The following is a 14585-nucleotide window of genomic DNA, read 5'->3' as shown; positions in this document are numbered from 1 at the left end:
ATCTGGATCTTTTCCATCGCATCTCATAGTATCTCATCCTTCTCAGTCTCAGTTTCAATCAGAGCAACACTTTATTTAGAATTGTTCATCTGACACCAAACCGTATTTTCCATAAAAAGCCACTACTGACTTTAATGTTGGTTTAATGAACTTTATACAGGCTGAAAATATGCTGTCACTTGGCTGGCAGGGTGGCGCCTCCTGGACCTGAAGTGAGTCCTAAATTAATCTTGTAGTTTTTATTATTATAATCAAGAGCAAAGATGAAGCAAAAATCACCAGAAATTTATTTGGAAGCTATATCTAAAAAAAGCATTCATGAATAATAATATCCTGTCAGTCATCAGTCATTGCTCCACTTTGTCCACAGAAATGTAGTGGATATAAGTGTTTTATGAAGTTTTGGTGCTAAATATCAGATATGAGATGCAGGAACTTTGCCATACATTCAGGTTTTTGTGAATGTGGGCCCCTGCCTCCAGGGTGTTCCCCAGCATAATGAGGACATTTTCAATTTCAGGATTTTTTTTGAACTGGCTAGACATTAACAGAATCACAGAATGTGTAACAATGACTACTGATCATGGGTTTCTCTCTTCCCAAATATAAATGCAATCACTTATGTAATTATTTTCTAAGCCATATCTAACAACAATAATCTTCTCATTTGTGTGTGTGTGTGTGTGTGTGTATGTGTGTGTGTGCCTTGAGACATAATCTCATCAAATGGGTGGCTTTTACTTGCTCTACAATATCCAGTAGCAACATCATTTGGTTCATTAGTCAAAACTATTACAAGAAAAAAGAAGTGCTTAACTTAATCTTGACAAACTGCAGAAAACAGCCAACAGAGAATCTATGATAAAATCTTAGCAAACTTGGGTCTACAGTTTAATACACATCTGTTGACTCTCTGTACTTGTGCATTTTGAGTGTTTTCTAGGTGTCCTCAGATTGGCCTTTCATTTTTACATCTTTGGCGTTCATATTGTGCAGCTCCTCTAAAGTCATATAGATGTTGGACTTGGTTTTCTCTGTGGGGTTTTCCTCCATGTGCTTCTTCTTCTCTGGGTGAGAAACAGCCACGATGAACGGGTCTTTCCTGCAATAAAACACAATAGCATATGGTCACGGTCAGTGATGTGGTGGTAAATTAAAAAGTTCAGTTAACCGTGGACTCCAGTTGTTGATCGCCGCAAGGTCAGCCACCACAATTATACACATAAAACATATTTTCAAAATTGGATGAATTTATGTTTTTAACAACAGCAATCTAATAGAACTTACCACAATGCACATTATGCATTTATATCATAAAGATTTATATCAGCTTGATAAAAACTCAGTAAAGCATTTCTTCTGTTTTGTTTTGTTTTTCCCCTTAAAATACTCCATTATCATATAACTTACATTAGTTCTATAATACTTACTGTGATGTTTACTATGGACTATGTAGATTTATGTCAGCCTAAAAAGGCGAAAAAACTCTATTCTGCAATTTGAAAGATGGTGAAACTAAGTGTAGGTGGGTTTACCCTCCACTACATCCCTGATTAAAATGTTGAAAGATAAAAGACAGTAAAAGAACATCTTCCAGTGTGTTCAGTCTTAATTCAGGATGAGCTTTGCCCTTGGACCAAACAGGAATGACTTTTTTTTTTTGTCAAATTCCATTGATCCGTTGCCGTGAAAGTTGCTCTTACCCGATGAAAGTTAGCGTGGGTGGGTTTGGTCTCACACGTCTCACTACGTAGATGCTGAGGAGTATTTCAGGAACCAGAAACGCACAGCACCACCCCAAACACAGCCAGAAGGCATTCTGCACAGAGACGGAGACACACTCAGTAAGGTGCTGCTGACCTAGTCTCAGCCATATTTATAACCCCTGATAGACAAATAATCCATTAGCATCGCAGGGTATTTTAAAATTGAAGATTCTCCCACTGTGAGTCACATCCCCCTCTCCCATATTCTCCTCTATTTGCTCTAATATGATCCTTTCTACCTTTTATTATTTCTTTACCCAGTAGGCTGCGCTCTTATATCAGATAATCATTCTAGGAACACAAAAATATTTGGTTAAAGCTATTGCCAGGCTGCAGTGGCTTTGACCCTTGCACTTTCACAATTTGCTACTTGTAATATCGATGATATTGAGTAGAAACTGAAGCTTATTCTACTGTTGTGCCCATTGCAAATCAGCGAAATCCCTACAATGTAAATCATGTAATGAAGATATCTCACTCACCCATGGGTCGATCACATTTAGGCATATTGCAGTGTACACATTTTCCACAGATCTTACAAGCCAATGGCAACCCATAATCTCATCCAAGATCTACAAACAAGAATAGAGAAAAGCATACATAGGAACTTTCAGAAGCAGTATTAATCCACTTGAAGTCATCCACACCATTTACATTTACATTTATCACTGTGGAAGTCTATTTAAGCACTACTACTACTACTGGCATGACATAGTAGAAGACATTTATCTCAAAAACCTTCCCTATTTGTACGAGCTCTTTGGAGTACGCAATGCCAATGACAGGATGGGATAGTCTCAGTTTATTGGAGCAAACTATTCAGTGACTTTTATATGCAGTAAATGAGGCTTGACTGGATACTACACGGTGGAAAGTGACAGAATAGATGAAAGATGAGAAGCGACCCAGGTTAAGAGCTGGATCTGAAGCCATAACCCTGCAAAAAACTGCTAATGTTTTACACTGAAAAAAAATGTCCATCTTAGCAATTCATTAAACCTAGTATTGAGTCTTAAAATGTATTTTTTCTTAAAACAAGTACAAAAAAATTTGCCAATGGGATGAGATAATTTCATTTGTTTCCATGCAAATTAACTGGTTTCAAGGATTTTCTTGAATCTTGATCCCAGTGGAGAAATCTGCCTCAGTTTTCACTTGTCTTATTAGAATAAGATTTTAAGACTGAATATGAGACTAAACACCTTGTTAATTAATGGTAACATTTTTGGAGTGTAGCGTGTGTGACTAGAATCCATTACAAATCCTCTTTCAACAGTTTTCTTTATTGTACAAATTAGCGTTACAGTCTGAATGATTGTGTTGTGGTCTGTATGGCTACACTTCACCTACCGCATGACGGACCCAGTCCAGGTAGCGCAGCAGGCATTGCTCTGCTTTCTCCAAGGTACACTGGGAGACCTGGGAGAGGCTGAGACATGAGCTATTTCTCCAGGACAATGATTCAAATTCTTGAATTGATGATTAATGTTTACAATAAAGAATCTTTTTCTTACGTTTGCCACAATGTATGGAACCTGAGCCTGCATGGCAGCTTCAGTTTGGCTGAAACCATTCAGCGTTTTGTCAACATTAGCCTGCAGGCGTGAAAGAAATGAGTTTCCAACAAACACATGACTTCATTCAAGTGATTGTCTTTGATATATACACACCCATTCTTGTACAGACACACACACACACGCATGCACACATTCTCACACACACAAAAGACAGAGAGACAGGCAACAGAAATGTGTAAGCAGATTGTTTGTAATGTACCTTGTAAGTTCGGCTTATGTCCCTCAAGGCCTTGACACTTGCAGTCATGTTGGCCTGAAGTGATCAAAAGACAGGCAGACAGGCAAAGTCAACATTTTGACATTATAAAGATCAAATCCACATGAGAGAATCAGAAACTCGGTCTCAGTATTAAAGTTTATGTCTTTGCATGTAAATTGGACTTGACGTGAGGAACATACTGCATCTGCTCTCTGCTGTTTCACAAGGTTGTGCAGATATCTGGTTTTTGCTGCTTCTTCCTGTAAGTCGGCCTTAATCGCAGTGTTCTCCTGCCAGAATAGATGCAAATGCTGTAAATGACTTTACTGTTCACAGGATTTGTAATTTTATTTTAAAGGAATACACCAAGTTTTGGGAAACTGACCTGTTAAGTGAGGATAGATCATTGGCTCCGGTGTTCCATGCTAACACTTAGCATACAGTATGTTGACTGAGAGCGCTAACTAGAAGAAGATTGACCTCTTGATAATAAAAAGTTTTTAGTTTTTATTATATAACCTATAGATTTATACATTTCAAAAATAAACTAACTCAGTACAGTTGATGTAGCCAGGATTATTTTTCAGGTGAACAGTCATGTATTCATCCGCTGTGCAGTGATTTTTAGCTGCAGACAGTCTCCCATTGCCCACCGCCATATGAAGTATAAAGTAGTTCCTGGTAGGTCAAAAGGATTTTTTTATGTTATTTTTTTTTAATCATATTTTATTTAAATGTTATCAACCTCCTACACAAAACTACCAGACTTAGCTGCATATCATTTAGGATTACTTACCATTCAGCTTTAGAGCTGTAAAGTTCTCGTTTTCTCATTTTTAGCTAATGCTAGTAGCTACTATCACTCAACATAGTGTATGCTAAAGTGTTAGCATTGAGCACCAGAGCCAATGATCTACCAGGGCCACATGGATGATTTTGGTGTTTATGTTCTCATCACTTAAAGTTGACCAGCGGGACAATCTCCCAAAACCTTGGTGTATTTCTTTAGCGACTCTGTCAGGCAAACACTTACAGGCAGCTCTGCCTTCTCATCCAGTTCTTCGGCCAAAGCAGAAAGATTTCGCTTCACCACTGGCTTGCTGAGCTGGGAAGGGAAAGAGTGAAATGCAAATCCTTGATTATTATAAGGAAACAAGACTCTCACACACACATCAAAAGAGGCAAGGAGGGAGAGGTGTGCGTCTTTATACCAGCAGCAGCATCATGTCATAGTTGTAGCTTTCCAAGTCGAGACTTCTGAAGTCCAGCAGGCCTTGTCTGTCTTCATCAGACAGCAGCTTCAGGTCGTTGATGTCAACCCTCATGTTTCCAGCTGTCTCATTGAAGCCTTCCAGGTACTAGAATGGACGCACAGGTTCTTAGCAACAGTCAGTGTACAGTTCATATTCATATGCACTATGAAAACATTATTATTCTGGTGCCATCTTGTTTTTACTTTTTTCAATTTATTTGATGAGATCAATGTTTGCTTTTATTTGACTGTTATAGCAGTTTGTAACTTATGTTTTAAAAAGTGCTATGCAAATATATTTAATGTTTATAAATATAACAATTAGACCCACACCTTGGTGGAATTGAGGAAGTCTTCTAGGTCAAACTGCTGATTCATGTTCATGCTGTGGAACATGGAGCTTCCTCTCATACAGCCTCTGGACAAAAGAAAGAGTGACGGTGCAGAAACAGAGCGTCTGAGACACAATATTGATGAATGACACTGCTTGAGCGTGCTGCTGGGAATCATTTGTGGTGGGAATATCTTGTTATTAGTACAGTAATGGAGGACTTACTGGTAGACGGTTGACATGCTGGGGTGAATTTGTGCGGTGTCATTTCCTTGACTGACATTGACACTGGTGAAAAGGGTCTCCTGCTGGTCGAGGAACTGTGTAGGACAAGCCATCATGTTATTGGAAAACACCAGTTCGTCCAGTTCTTTCATAAAAAACTGTAGATTTGCTGCACACTTGATCACTCGTAGACTGACTTGTTGCACTTATTTACCTTTGTGATTTTTTGTAATTCAAGTAAAGTAAATCTATGCAGATAATAAGTTGAAACAAGTCTGTCTATGACTGATTTAGTGTGCAGTAAACCATTAGTTTTATGTATGTATAGTATGCATATGTGTATGTGTGCATGTATCAAAGTATGTATATCTTTATTTATTTATTTATTTGTTTGTCTGTTTGCTTGTTTGTTTATTCATTTTTACATTCATTTACTCACTCACTCATTGTTTCTTATCACCAGAGAGGCACAACAAATATAACTCAGCGAACTATGGACAACTATTAGAATCAAAATTTCATTTGAGCTGAGTCCTTACTGTAAAAAGTCGGCCACTGGTGAAACTCTGGCAACCCAAGGTGTACGCATTTCCCCCGAAGAACAGAGTGACAAAGACCAAGATGATGAAAAGCCAAGAGAAGGCACAGCTCAAAATCATAGAACTGTGGACGGAAATTAACAAAAAAAAAAAAGAGACTCAGGGACTGATGTTGGATTCATCACTCATCTGTCAATCAGAACAGAAAAGCACCATGTTGGGGTTGAACTACTTACGCTTGGAATAGGCTGAGCGCTGTCCGTTCCAGTCTTGCATTTGGGAAAGAGCAGTATATAGTTGGGTTGAAAAGCACAGGCAGTCCCATGGACAGAGCAGCCACCATCAGCAGCACTATCACCAGCATCACAAAGCAGAGTGTAACTGCTATCGCCCACCTATAGAGGGAGCCAGAGGACACACTGCCAATAAGACAAAGACATCACATTTAACTTAACATCACATTTCCTACCACCCATACCGGTTGGAGTTTGGAATTTAGATGCAGATCATTTAAAAAACATCTAGGCTAGGGGCCGGCTACCAGGCTGATGTGTGTACAGATAAACATGCATTCATATGTTAGAGGACAGATGTTGTCAGAGTTGCCTGTATAATCAAACAGCTCATCACTGATCTCTTATCAATCACATGAGACTACTGTTGTGTATGAAGGTGCACACCTCAGATCAAACCTCACCCTAACCTTAACCAAATTGTTCAAGTTGCCTAACCTTAACCTTAACCTTAACCAAAGTTGTTTTACTTGCCTTAACTTAATCGTTAGCTAACCTTTTCATATGAAGAATATGTGAAAATGCCATGTTCAGTTTGTGCTATTGTCACATAATCTTTTCATGGTAGAGGAACATAGTCTTCACATTATTTGTGTCCACAACATGTAATCTGCGTTTCAGAGTTCGTGCTCATTTCATAAAATTTGTGAGACTGTGTTAGATGCAGGGACTTTGCCAAAGCTTAGGGTTTAGTGAACTGATGCCCCAACATTCACACCTGAGAGCTGGCCAAGCAAAACAACCTTCTAGGCCACCGCCACACTAGGCAAGTGTTGAGCTACACTAATGTGTATATCTGGCTTTATAGGAGGGATGTGATAGTACCAAAGCTACCTGATGTAATCGTAGTAGTCTATCGGTCCTTCAAAGCGCCGGACGGAGGTTCTCAGCTGGGATACAAACTCAGTGAAAGATTGCAGGGAGGGAAAACTCTGACTGGTGTTCATCAATGATTTCTGGGTCTTATTCAGCTCCAATATGAGAGCTGGTGGAAGACAGTCACATAACACACATAAGCTCACAAAGACAGAAAGAGGCAGAGAAACAGAAAGAAGAAAACAGAAAAGGGAGGAAACACTTCTGTGTAGCACTTTAGAAAGTGTACAATGATTGTCCATCTCACCTGCTGTAGTCGGTGCGATTTGGTCAGAGTAAAACTGAGGAATACCCCGGAAGGTGGAGTTACCCTGAAGCAAATATTATCAAGCAGCAAATAAGCCGGATTTGATTTGATCATGATTACATGAATTTTGGGGTCAAAAATCACATACACCTCCTCTGGCTACAATAACTCATTACTCATCAATTACAAACCCTGGATCAGCAAGAATCTACGTATGTCCGGCTGTAACGATTCCATTTCCCCTCAGGATCATTAAAGTTTCATCTTATCTTGTGTTTTTTCTCATCAGCATCTCTATTACACTTCAGTAGGGGTTACTGCTTCATTACTAATCATGCTTACTTGTTCAACAAGGCCTTCAAGCTCACTTCTGGGGGGCATTGAATCCAGTTTGTCCTGAACACTTGGGATCTGAAATGACAAACCAAAATTTTGATTCAGGTAAGGTGATGCTCAATGACTGACTATGATTCTGTACTAATTAGATTAAAATATGTCTGTGTGTGGAGGCTTTAACATGTGTTTTTTGCCCAGAACAAATCGAATGGAATACCAGTGTATAGTCAGCATCGGTCTCCAGGTTAGTGGAGTCAGGAACATCACAGCCGGGACAGTTCTTTAGATTGTCCAGTCGAGTCTGTAGCTGGCGCAGGGCTACCTGCAGGACGCTGTGTCTGCTCTGCATGGACGATCTTGTTGTCTCAATTGTATTCAGGTTATCAGTGGTTCCAATAGCATCTGTGGGGTTACAGAGAGACACAGAGACTGTACACTTGCAACCACCAATATAGAAGAATCATTATATTTTCAGAAAAGCATGAATATATCTTGTTTTTTCCTTAAAAGACCCGATCTTCATACAGCTTACATCAGTTTGAAACTACTGACTATGACAAAAAGACACATCCGTTTTAAGAGTGCAAATGTTCAGAGATTCAAAGAAACCACTAACCATCCCATGAGAGAATCCATTGAGTTATTTTATACTACACAATGTCTTGATGCTGGTCAGATGTCAGTGTCTACTGGGTAAACACCATTCCGTTGTGACATTTTTGCTTTGTTGTGTGGCTTATTTGAAGCTCTATCTGATTATATATACATAGCAGCTAAAAGCACGCCAGAGAGAAAGCAACCACACCCATAAGACACCTGAGATTGGTGCACATGACATAACAGCACGTGTTGTATGTGTCCAACGAAGCATGTCAGCCACATCAGTGAGGTCCTGTTCTGCAACTTAACACACCTTTAACAGCAGAGGACAAATCCATCAGAGCCTTCTGGACATCACCGCTGAAAGACGTGACTATTGTCGCACTGATGGCATCATCAGCCTCTGAAAGTGCAAAATAATGTAGATTATTTAATATATCAAAACATAAATGTTGATAAAATATCAGAAATAAATGAACCAATCACCCTCACCATGGATTGTTTTTGAGATTTCTGATTTGGGAATGTTGTACTGTTCCACGATGGCTTCCATTTTCTGCAAAGACAGTAAAACAAGTGACATCACTACTACAGGGCCTGTATCCATAAAGTTAAGTATCCAATTTCCCTCATAAGACACAGTGAAGCTTATAGTCACATTACATGGCCAGTGATGGTAGATCGCTGTTATTTATGGAAGGTTATGAACAAGGAAAATTAAATTGTCCCTTGAGGGGAATTCAGTAGGTCAAGTGTGATTAAAAACTGACATATACAGCACTTACTGCATTAATATTATATGTATATGAGTAATCAGCATTCAGTCATACTCAAAAGCCATTCACACACTCATTAAGCATACCACAAGCACACACCCTGACACACACACACACACACACACACACACACACACACACACACACACAATTCACACACACACACACACACACTATCATATAAACTGAATAGCAATGAATTGTTCTGAGCTTTTCTGAAAAATGTATGTGACCTGTGAGTATGAAAAATAAAAATAAACCAAGCATATTGCTTAGCGTAATGAAGAGGTGGAGGTGTTGGAGGTGCGGGAGGTGTTTTGTTGTGTCAGACCTGAGGGACGGATCCTAGACTGTCCTCCACGATCCCGACGTTGGTGTCTAGATGCTGGAGGCTGGGTGACATGTTGGCTCTGGTTCTGCTGTTGGTGGTGAAAGCCAGAATCACCCCGATCCTGCAACACCCATATGAATGAATGAAGGAAGGAATGAAGGAATGAAGAATGACAACTAGATATCAGCAGCACAGAGCAAGAGAGGACATTTCTATCCTCTAATATTTCAGTGCCTGATCATTTCTACAAGTGACGACCAAAATGAGGCAACAATCATTAAAAAAAAAAAAAAAGACCCTTTCGTAGAAAATTTTTGCTGGACTAAAAGTAAAAACCATCACAAAACATTATTGATCTTAGCAGCTAACAAAATACATTTGCTTACAAAATGACAACAGAGGATACAATCATCTGGGACTAAATATTGAGTAATGAAAAGAAAGAGCGACAGAGAGAAATAAAGGGAGAAAAACATCAGAAACATACTGAAACAGACAGACACACACACACACACACAGACACACACACACACACACACACTGTCTACTACGCTCTTACAGGCTTGTAAAGCTTGTAAAACATGTTCTGAATTTCTGAACTGTTTTACATGATTATAGATATTTGTAATTTTGCATTAGCATATTTTTTCCACACCAAATAATTTATCATCTCATTATGGTTTGAATGTATAAACTTTTGTTGTTGTTTTTTGATCATTTACATTTTATATACTGCTTTGGCAATATTGTTTCTGATAAACAGTCATGCCAACACAGTAAATGAAGTGAAGTGAAGTGAAGTGAATGCCTTACAGGAGCAGCAGTGTGATGAGAATGAGGCATCCTGACACTGCGATGTCCTTATAGTAACGCGATGGTGGCGTCGATGAGGGGCTGGTGATACGCACCGCTCTGCTGTGAAAATACTGCCGGAGCAAAACTCCAACAGCTATTGGCATGAACAGCAAGTAGAGCACAGCCAGGATCAGACACACCAGGTATCCTGCCTCGTACTGCACCAGCTGTTCACACAGAACACAGATGTACATTGTGACCACGCATACTCCATATACACTCAAGTTTCCCCTCCCACTATCTTGATAAACACTTCCACCCAGACAAAGTGAACTTTTCTGCCATTTTGCTAGCTGTGTGATACTGAACTGCATCAACAGGAGAGGACGACATCTAGTTATGAAGAAAATTAATCAGAAGATGGTGGTGGGATAGGGATTTTGGATGATTAATTATATTATTAATTATATTTCGATATTTCAATATATATGATATTTAGAGGGGGTGATAACAAAGGTAATAAACCCTAACCCAACTTATTTTTTGACTTATTTAATCTATCAGCTGTCTTAAGTATTGTTGATTTGTTAGTTTCCTCATAGCACTTTATTAAAACTGCTATTTTTTTTACATTAACATAACAATAAATGTATACGATATATTATACATCATCAGTCTGTCTGTCTGTGTCCCTGTGTGTACATGCCTAAATCTCCCTGTTTACATGAAATTGGCTTGTCAGTGATGTTGGGGACGTTTTGGGGTGTGGACCATTTGCTGTGGGCATGTTGTATGGGCGTGGCCACAACACAACAACAATGGAAGAAAGCAGGAAGAAGCAAAAGTACAGCGAAGCTAAACATGCAGCAGACAAGACCCATTGAAAACCATTTTTTGCTGAAGATTGTCTGCGTTCAGCGTCTGCTTCTTCAACACCTGTGGAGGCTGGTTACCTCAGTCTCAGGTAGACGACAGCTCATCAAGATGAGTGACAAGTGTTGGGGTGGGAACTTGACCAACTGAGGGGGAGGAGGGCGGGACTAACAATACACTTCCTGCCTCAAGGTGAGGAGTTGCATATTGTAGTTTTAACTTTGTTTTGAAAAGTGCTTGACAAATATATGATCATTATATTATTATCTGGATAGTATGCATTCCATGAGCTGTGAATCCACAAGGTCGCCCTCTGCACGCTATGTAGTGTTACTACAGTATACACAGTATATCTATAACTGTAACTTGCACCAACTGCCAAAGAAGAGCTATGAATGAGACCTGGATCAAACAGTACTTACTTATTAGACTTGCTAGTGTTTACCGTAAGCTGTGCACACTGCACACTGAAAGACTTCAGACCAAGTACTAAATTGATGTTTGTTTCAACCTGCTTGGAGTACCAGATGGGTGAGATTTGCAGCATCAGGGATTTTCACGTTACAGGGAATTGACATCACAACTCAGATGAGTTGTTAATCACAGATAAGGGTTCTCCGTTGACTTTCAAATATATTGCTGTGATTGTTTAAGCTTTCTGGCTCATTGTTTTGTCATATGCAAGATATTGACCCCCATCCCCAAGTAGGCTCAAAAAACAAACCGTAAAAGTATGTAAAGATAGTATTTGGCTCCAATCTGCTAGGAATTAGCACTTAACATCTGACATAACAACAAACAACAAGATTTTTGGTTTATCTATACATTTATAGGTTCACCATCCTCAAAGCAGAGCATTAATTGGCCCAAATAAGCACTATAGGTTCCTGTAGATGAATAATAATCTGTGTTGTCCAATATTGTGTCAATACACTGTATGGTGTGTATAATACATTGTGTACATTGATCAGTTGCATAAGAACCAGAGTGACAAGGTGACAAGTGACAAGGAAATGATCCACAGAGATGATAATGATAGAGATGATTGCAATGATTCATCCATCACTCAAGTCATTGTTTCCAAAAAGGAAACGGTCAAAAAAATCACTTTAGTTCACGCCTTGTCAAAGACAATTAAGAATGACACATAGATTTTTTTCACCGTAACATACAGTATGTATGAATATCGATATATAACATATCTCACAAAGGAACAACCATGGCAATTTTGCATACCTTAGGAATGTCTTGCTGTTCATTCTTCAAGGCTTTAGATACAATAGCTGAAATAAAAAGAAACAGAATACATTTCCATTATTTTGGAATAATTGTGGTCTGTATAATGAGAGGATAACTTCTCTCATGATTGGAAAAAAAACAATATCCCCTGTATCTTCCTAGTGTCTCCAGTACACTGTATACCTGTTGTTCCTACTGATTGAGAAATTAAGAAATAACCGTTGGAATAGAATGGAATAAAAAAGTAATGACGGAGGGGAATGGCCAGAAATCTGTTATGAATTTCACATACATTCCCAGCAGATACAACCAGTAAGCCAGTAGATCAATACTGAAAACAGCTCTTATCAAGGCTGCAGTCAACTCCGCCTTAGTGGAGTCCAAGTCAATTCCAAGACCAGGTCCAAAGGGGGTCAAGACCAAGTCAAGACCGAGACCAGAGGGAATCAAGTCCTATTCCTATTCCAAAATAGTGAATAAACAGTGTATACCGTATGTCTTTCCAAATAAGGCTTAAAGAGTCTCTTAAGGATCAACAGAGATGTAGATTTGCAGGAGCTCTGTATTTACCCTTCAACATCCAACTAATGCATATAGGAATTGACCAACTGATGCACAGAAGTTTGAGGTACAAGACCGAGACAAGTCAGGGTCAAAAAAGACACGAGACAGAGACAAGTCAGGGTCAAAAAAGACATGAGACCAAGAGTAAGTCATTGCCACTTGCCTTCAGGGAAAGGATTTGGCTGCACCGCCTTGAGAAAGGCCCGGGCGAAGCTGTACAGGGGCCCCAGGCCGTCCCCGGGCGTCAGCACCTGCCGGGCCGAGGGCCGGGTGAAGGAGACGAAGGGCCGGGCGCCACCGTCATCACTGGGGCAGCACTGAGCCAACTCCGAAGCACCGAGTAGAAACACAGAAACCCAGAGCAATCTGCCGAGCAGGAGCCGCATTATGCACTCAGGCCCCGCTGAGAGCCCTGGAAATGTAATTATAGCACTATGAAATTGAACAGTCTGCCAACTCAGTGATGCTAGTGATGGTTATGAGTGGGACATAATTTGGATCTGAATACTATTAACACAGTAGATTATAATAATTATACCAGTGCACCAATCACAACGAATTATCTTCTCTGGAGCGACCTCAATGGACTCTTAGTCGTTTTTTTTATATAATATTTTATTAGTATTTATTCAACATCATGATGTGCAGCTGAAAATATTTGTTTGTATCTCCTATGGTAGAACTATAATATTCTATAATATACTATAACATTGTACCACAGCAGAGCACTTTTTGGTGCTGTAAAGAACCCTTTTAGAAAGGTTCTCTACTGCACCATGCTCATATGGTTCCACATAGCACCTTTATGGTGTAAAGGACCATTTAAAAATGCAAAATTAAATGCTCCAAACCAGCCATATTAAATGAACTTTTTAAGAAACACAATGGGATATTTAACATGATTTACTTGATTTTGTTTGTTTTTGTTTTAACAAGTCATTATGGTTTTATATAGAATCACTAATCTAACCAAAGAACCCTTGAAGAACCCAGTGTACTCTCTATACAAATAAAACATAACAAATATTGTCTTAGCTTACCTCTGGTTGAACAGCACTGGATGCTCCTCTACAGACCGGAGACTGTCCTCTCCTTCCCTGACTGTGCCTGTCATTCTGATAGATGTGCATGTAGCAGACTCTTAAAAAGCATACCTGGATGGGGTGTTAGGAACCAGTTATTCAAGCTGCTCTTATCTGTCTCATATGCTAAGACAGAACAATTATGAAACATGTAGGCTAATCTGAAACAAGATCATTTTAAGGACAGAATTTTAAAAATGGAAAAAAATCCCACTCCTCAGACATGACTAAGCATTGTCAAACTGTACAAACTATGCAGACAGCTCAGTACTGTGACATACAGCCTGACAGGACTTTTCACCGATAAACAAAAGCATGGCTAATCATGTGGATCAACAATGATGACAAAGATGTACAGCAGTGTACAAGTGCAGGTGTAACTGATGACTGCATGCCTAACATGATTGGCTGTCACGTTGAAGCAGGAAAAATACCAGAAAACATGCACAAAACATCATAGACACTAAACAATATATAAAAAAAACTGCTGCCAGTTTAAAATTCAAAAAATTTGAATTAGATACATTTACTGGCAAAGCATTTTGTAACCTACATGAATTAATTTACTAATATATTTGTAATAAAAAAATACATTTGACAATGGCCACCTGTGAACTCAATTTCATGGCAATTTTTTACACTAATTTTACACTTACCCATACCTTGGATTAGGCTGAGTCGAGG

At 39.2% G+C, this 14585-nt stretch overlaps 2 protein-coding genes across 2 annotated transcripts in view; both read right to left on the bottom strand.

Annotated features, from left to right (window-relative positions):
- The window catches only part of vamp5 (vesicle-associated membrane protein 5), a 198088-nt gene that overhangs the window by 154314 nt on the left and 29189 nt on the right, over positions 1 to 14585 (bottom strand). The gene's annotated exons all lie outside the window — the stretch shown is intronic.
- LOC139926829 (prominin-2-like) lies at positions 53 to 13973 on the bottom strand. Its single transcript, XM_078285008.1, has 24 exons — positions 13860 to 13973; positions 12983 to 13231; positions 12253 to 12299; positions 10162 to 10370; positions 9349 to 9469; positions 8734 to 8797; positions 8555 to 8644; positions 7859 to 8043; positions 7648 to 7716; positions 7306 to 7369; positions 7017 to 7167; positions 6126 to 6284; positions 5890 to 6013; positions 5351 to 5445; positions 5128 to 5212; positions 4754 to 4900; positions 4576 to 4647; positions 3743 to 3832; positions 3543 to 3596; positions 3281 to 3361; positions 3117 to 3185; positions 2249 to 2338; positions 1704 to 1819; positions 53 to 1102 (listed from the first exon to the last, which is right to left on the bottom strand). The coding sequence occupies exons 2-24, from the start codon at positions 13203 to 13205 to the stop codon at positions 940 to 942; spliced, it is 2568 nt and encodes an 855-aa protein (XP_078141134.1). The 5' UTR covers positions 13206 to 13231; positions 13860 to 13973; the 3' UTR covers positions 53 to 939.

The sequence above is a fragment of the Centroberyx gerrardi genome, chromosome 8 (genome assembly GCF_048128805.1).
Source record: "Centroberyx gerrardi isolate f3 chromosome 8, fCenGer3.hap1.cur.20231027, whole genome shotgun sequence".
Classification (NCBI taxonomy): Eukaryota; Metazoa; Chordata; class Actinopteri; order Beryciformes; family Berycidae; genus Centroberyx; species Centroberyx gerrardi.
The sequence above is the reverse complement of the archived record's forward strand: the minus strand, read 5'-3'. Positions and strand labels throughout refer to the sequence as shown.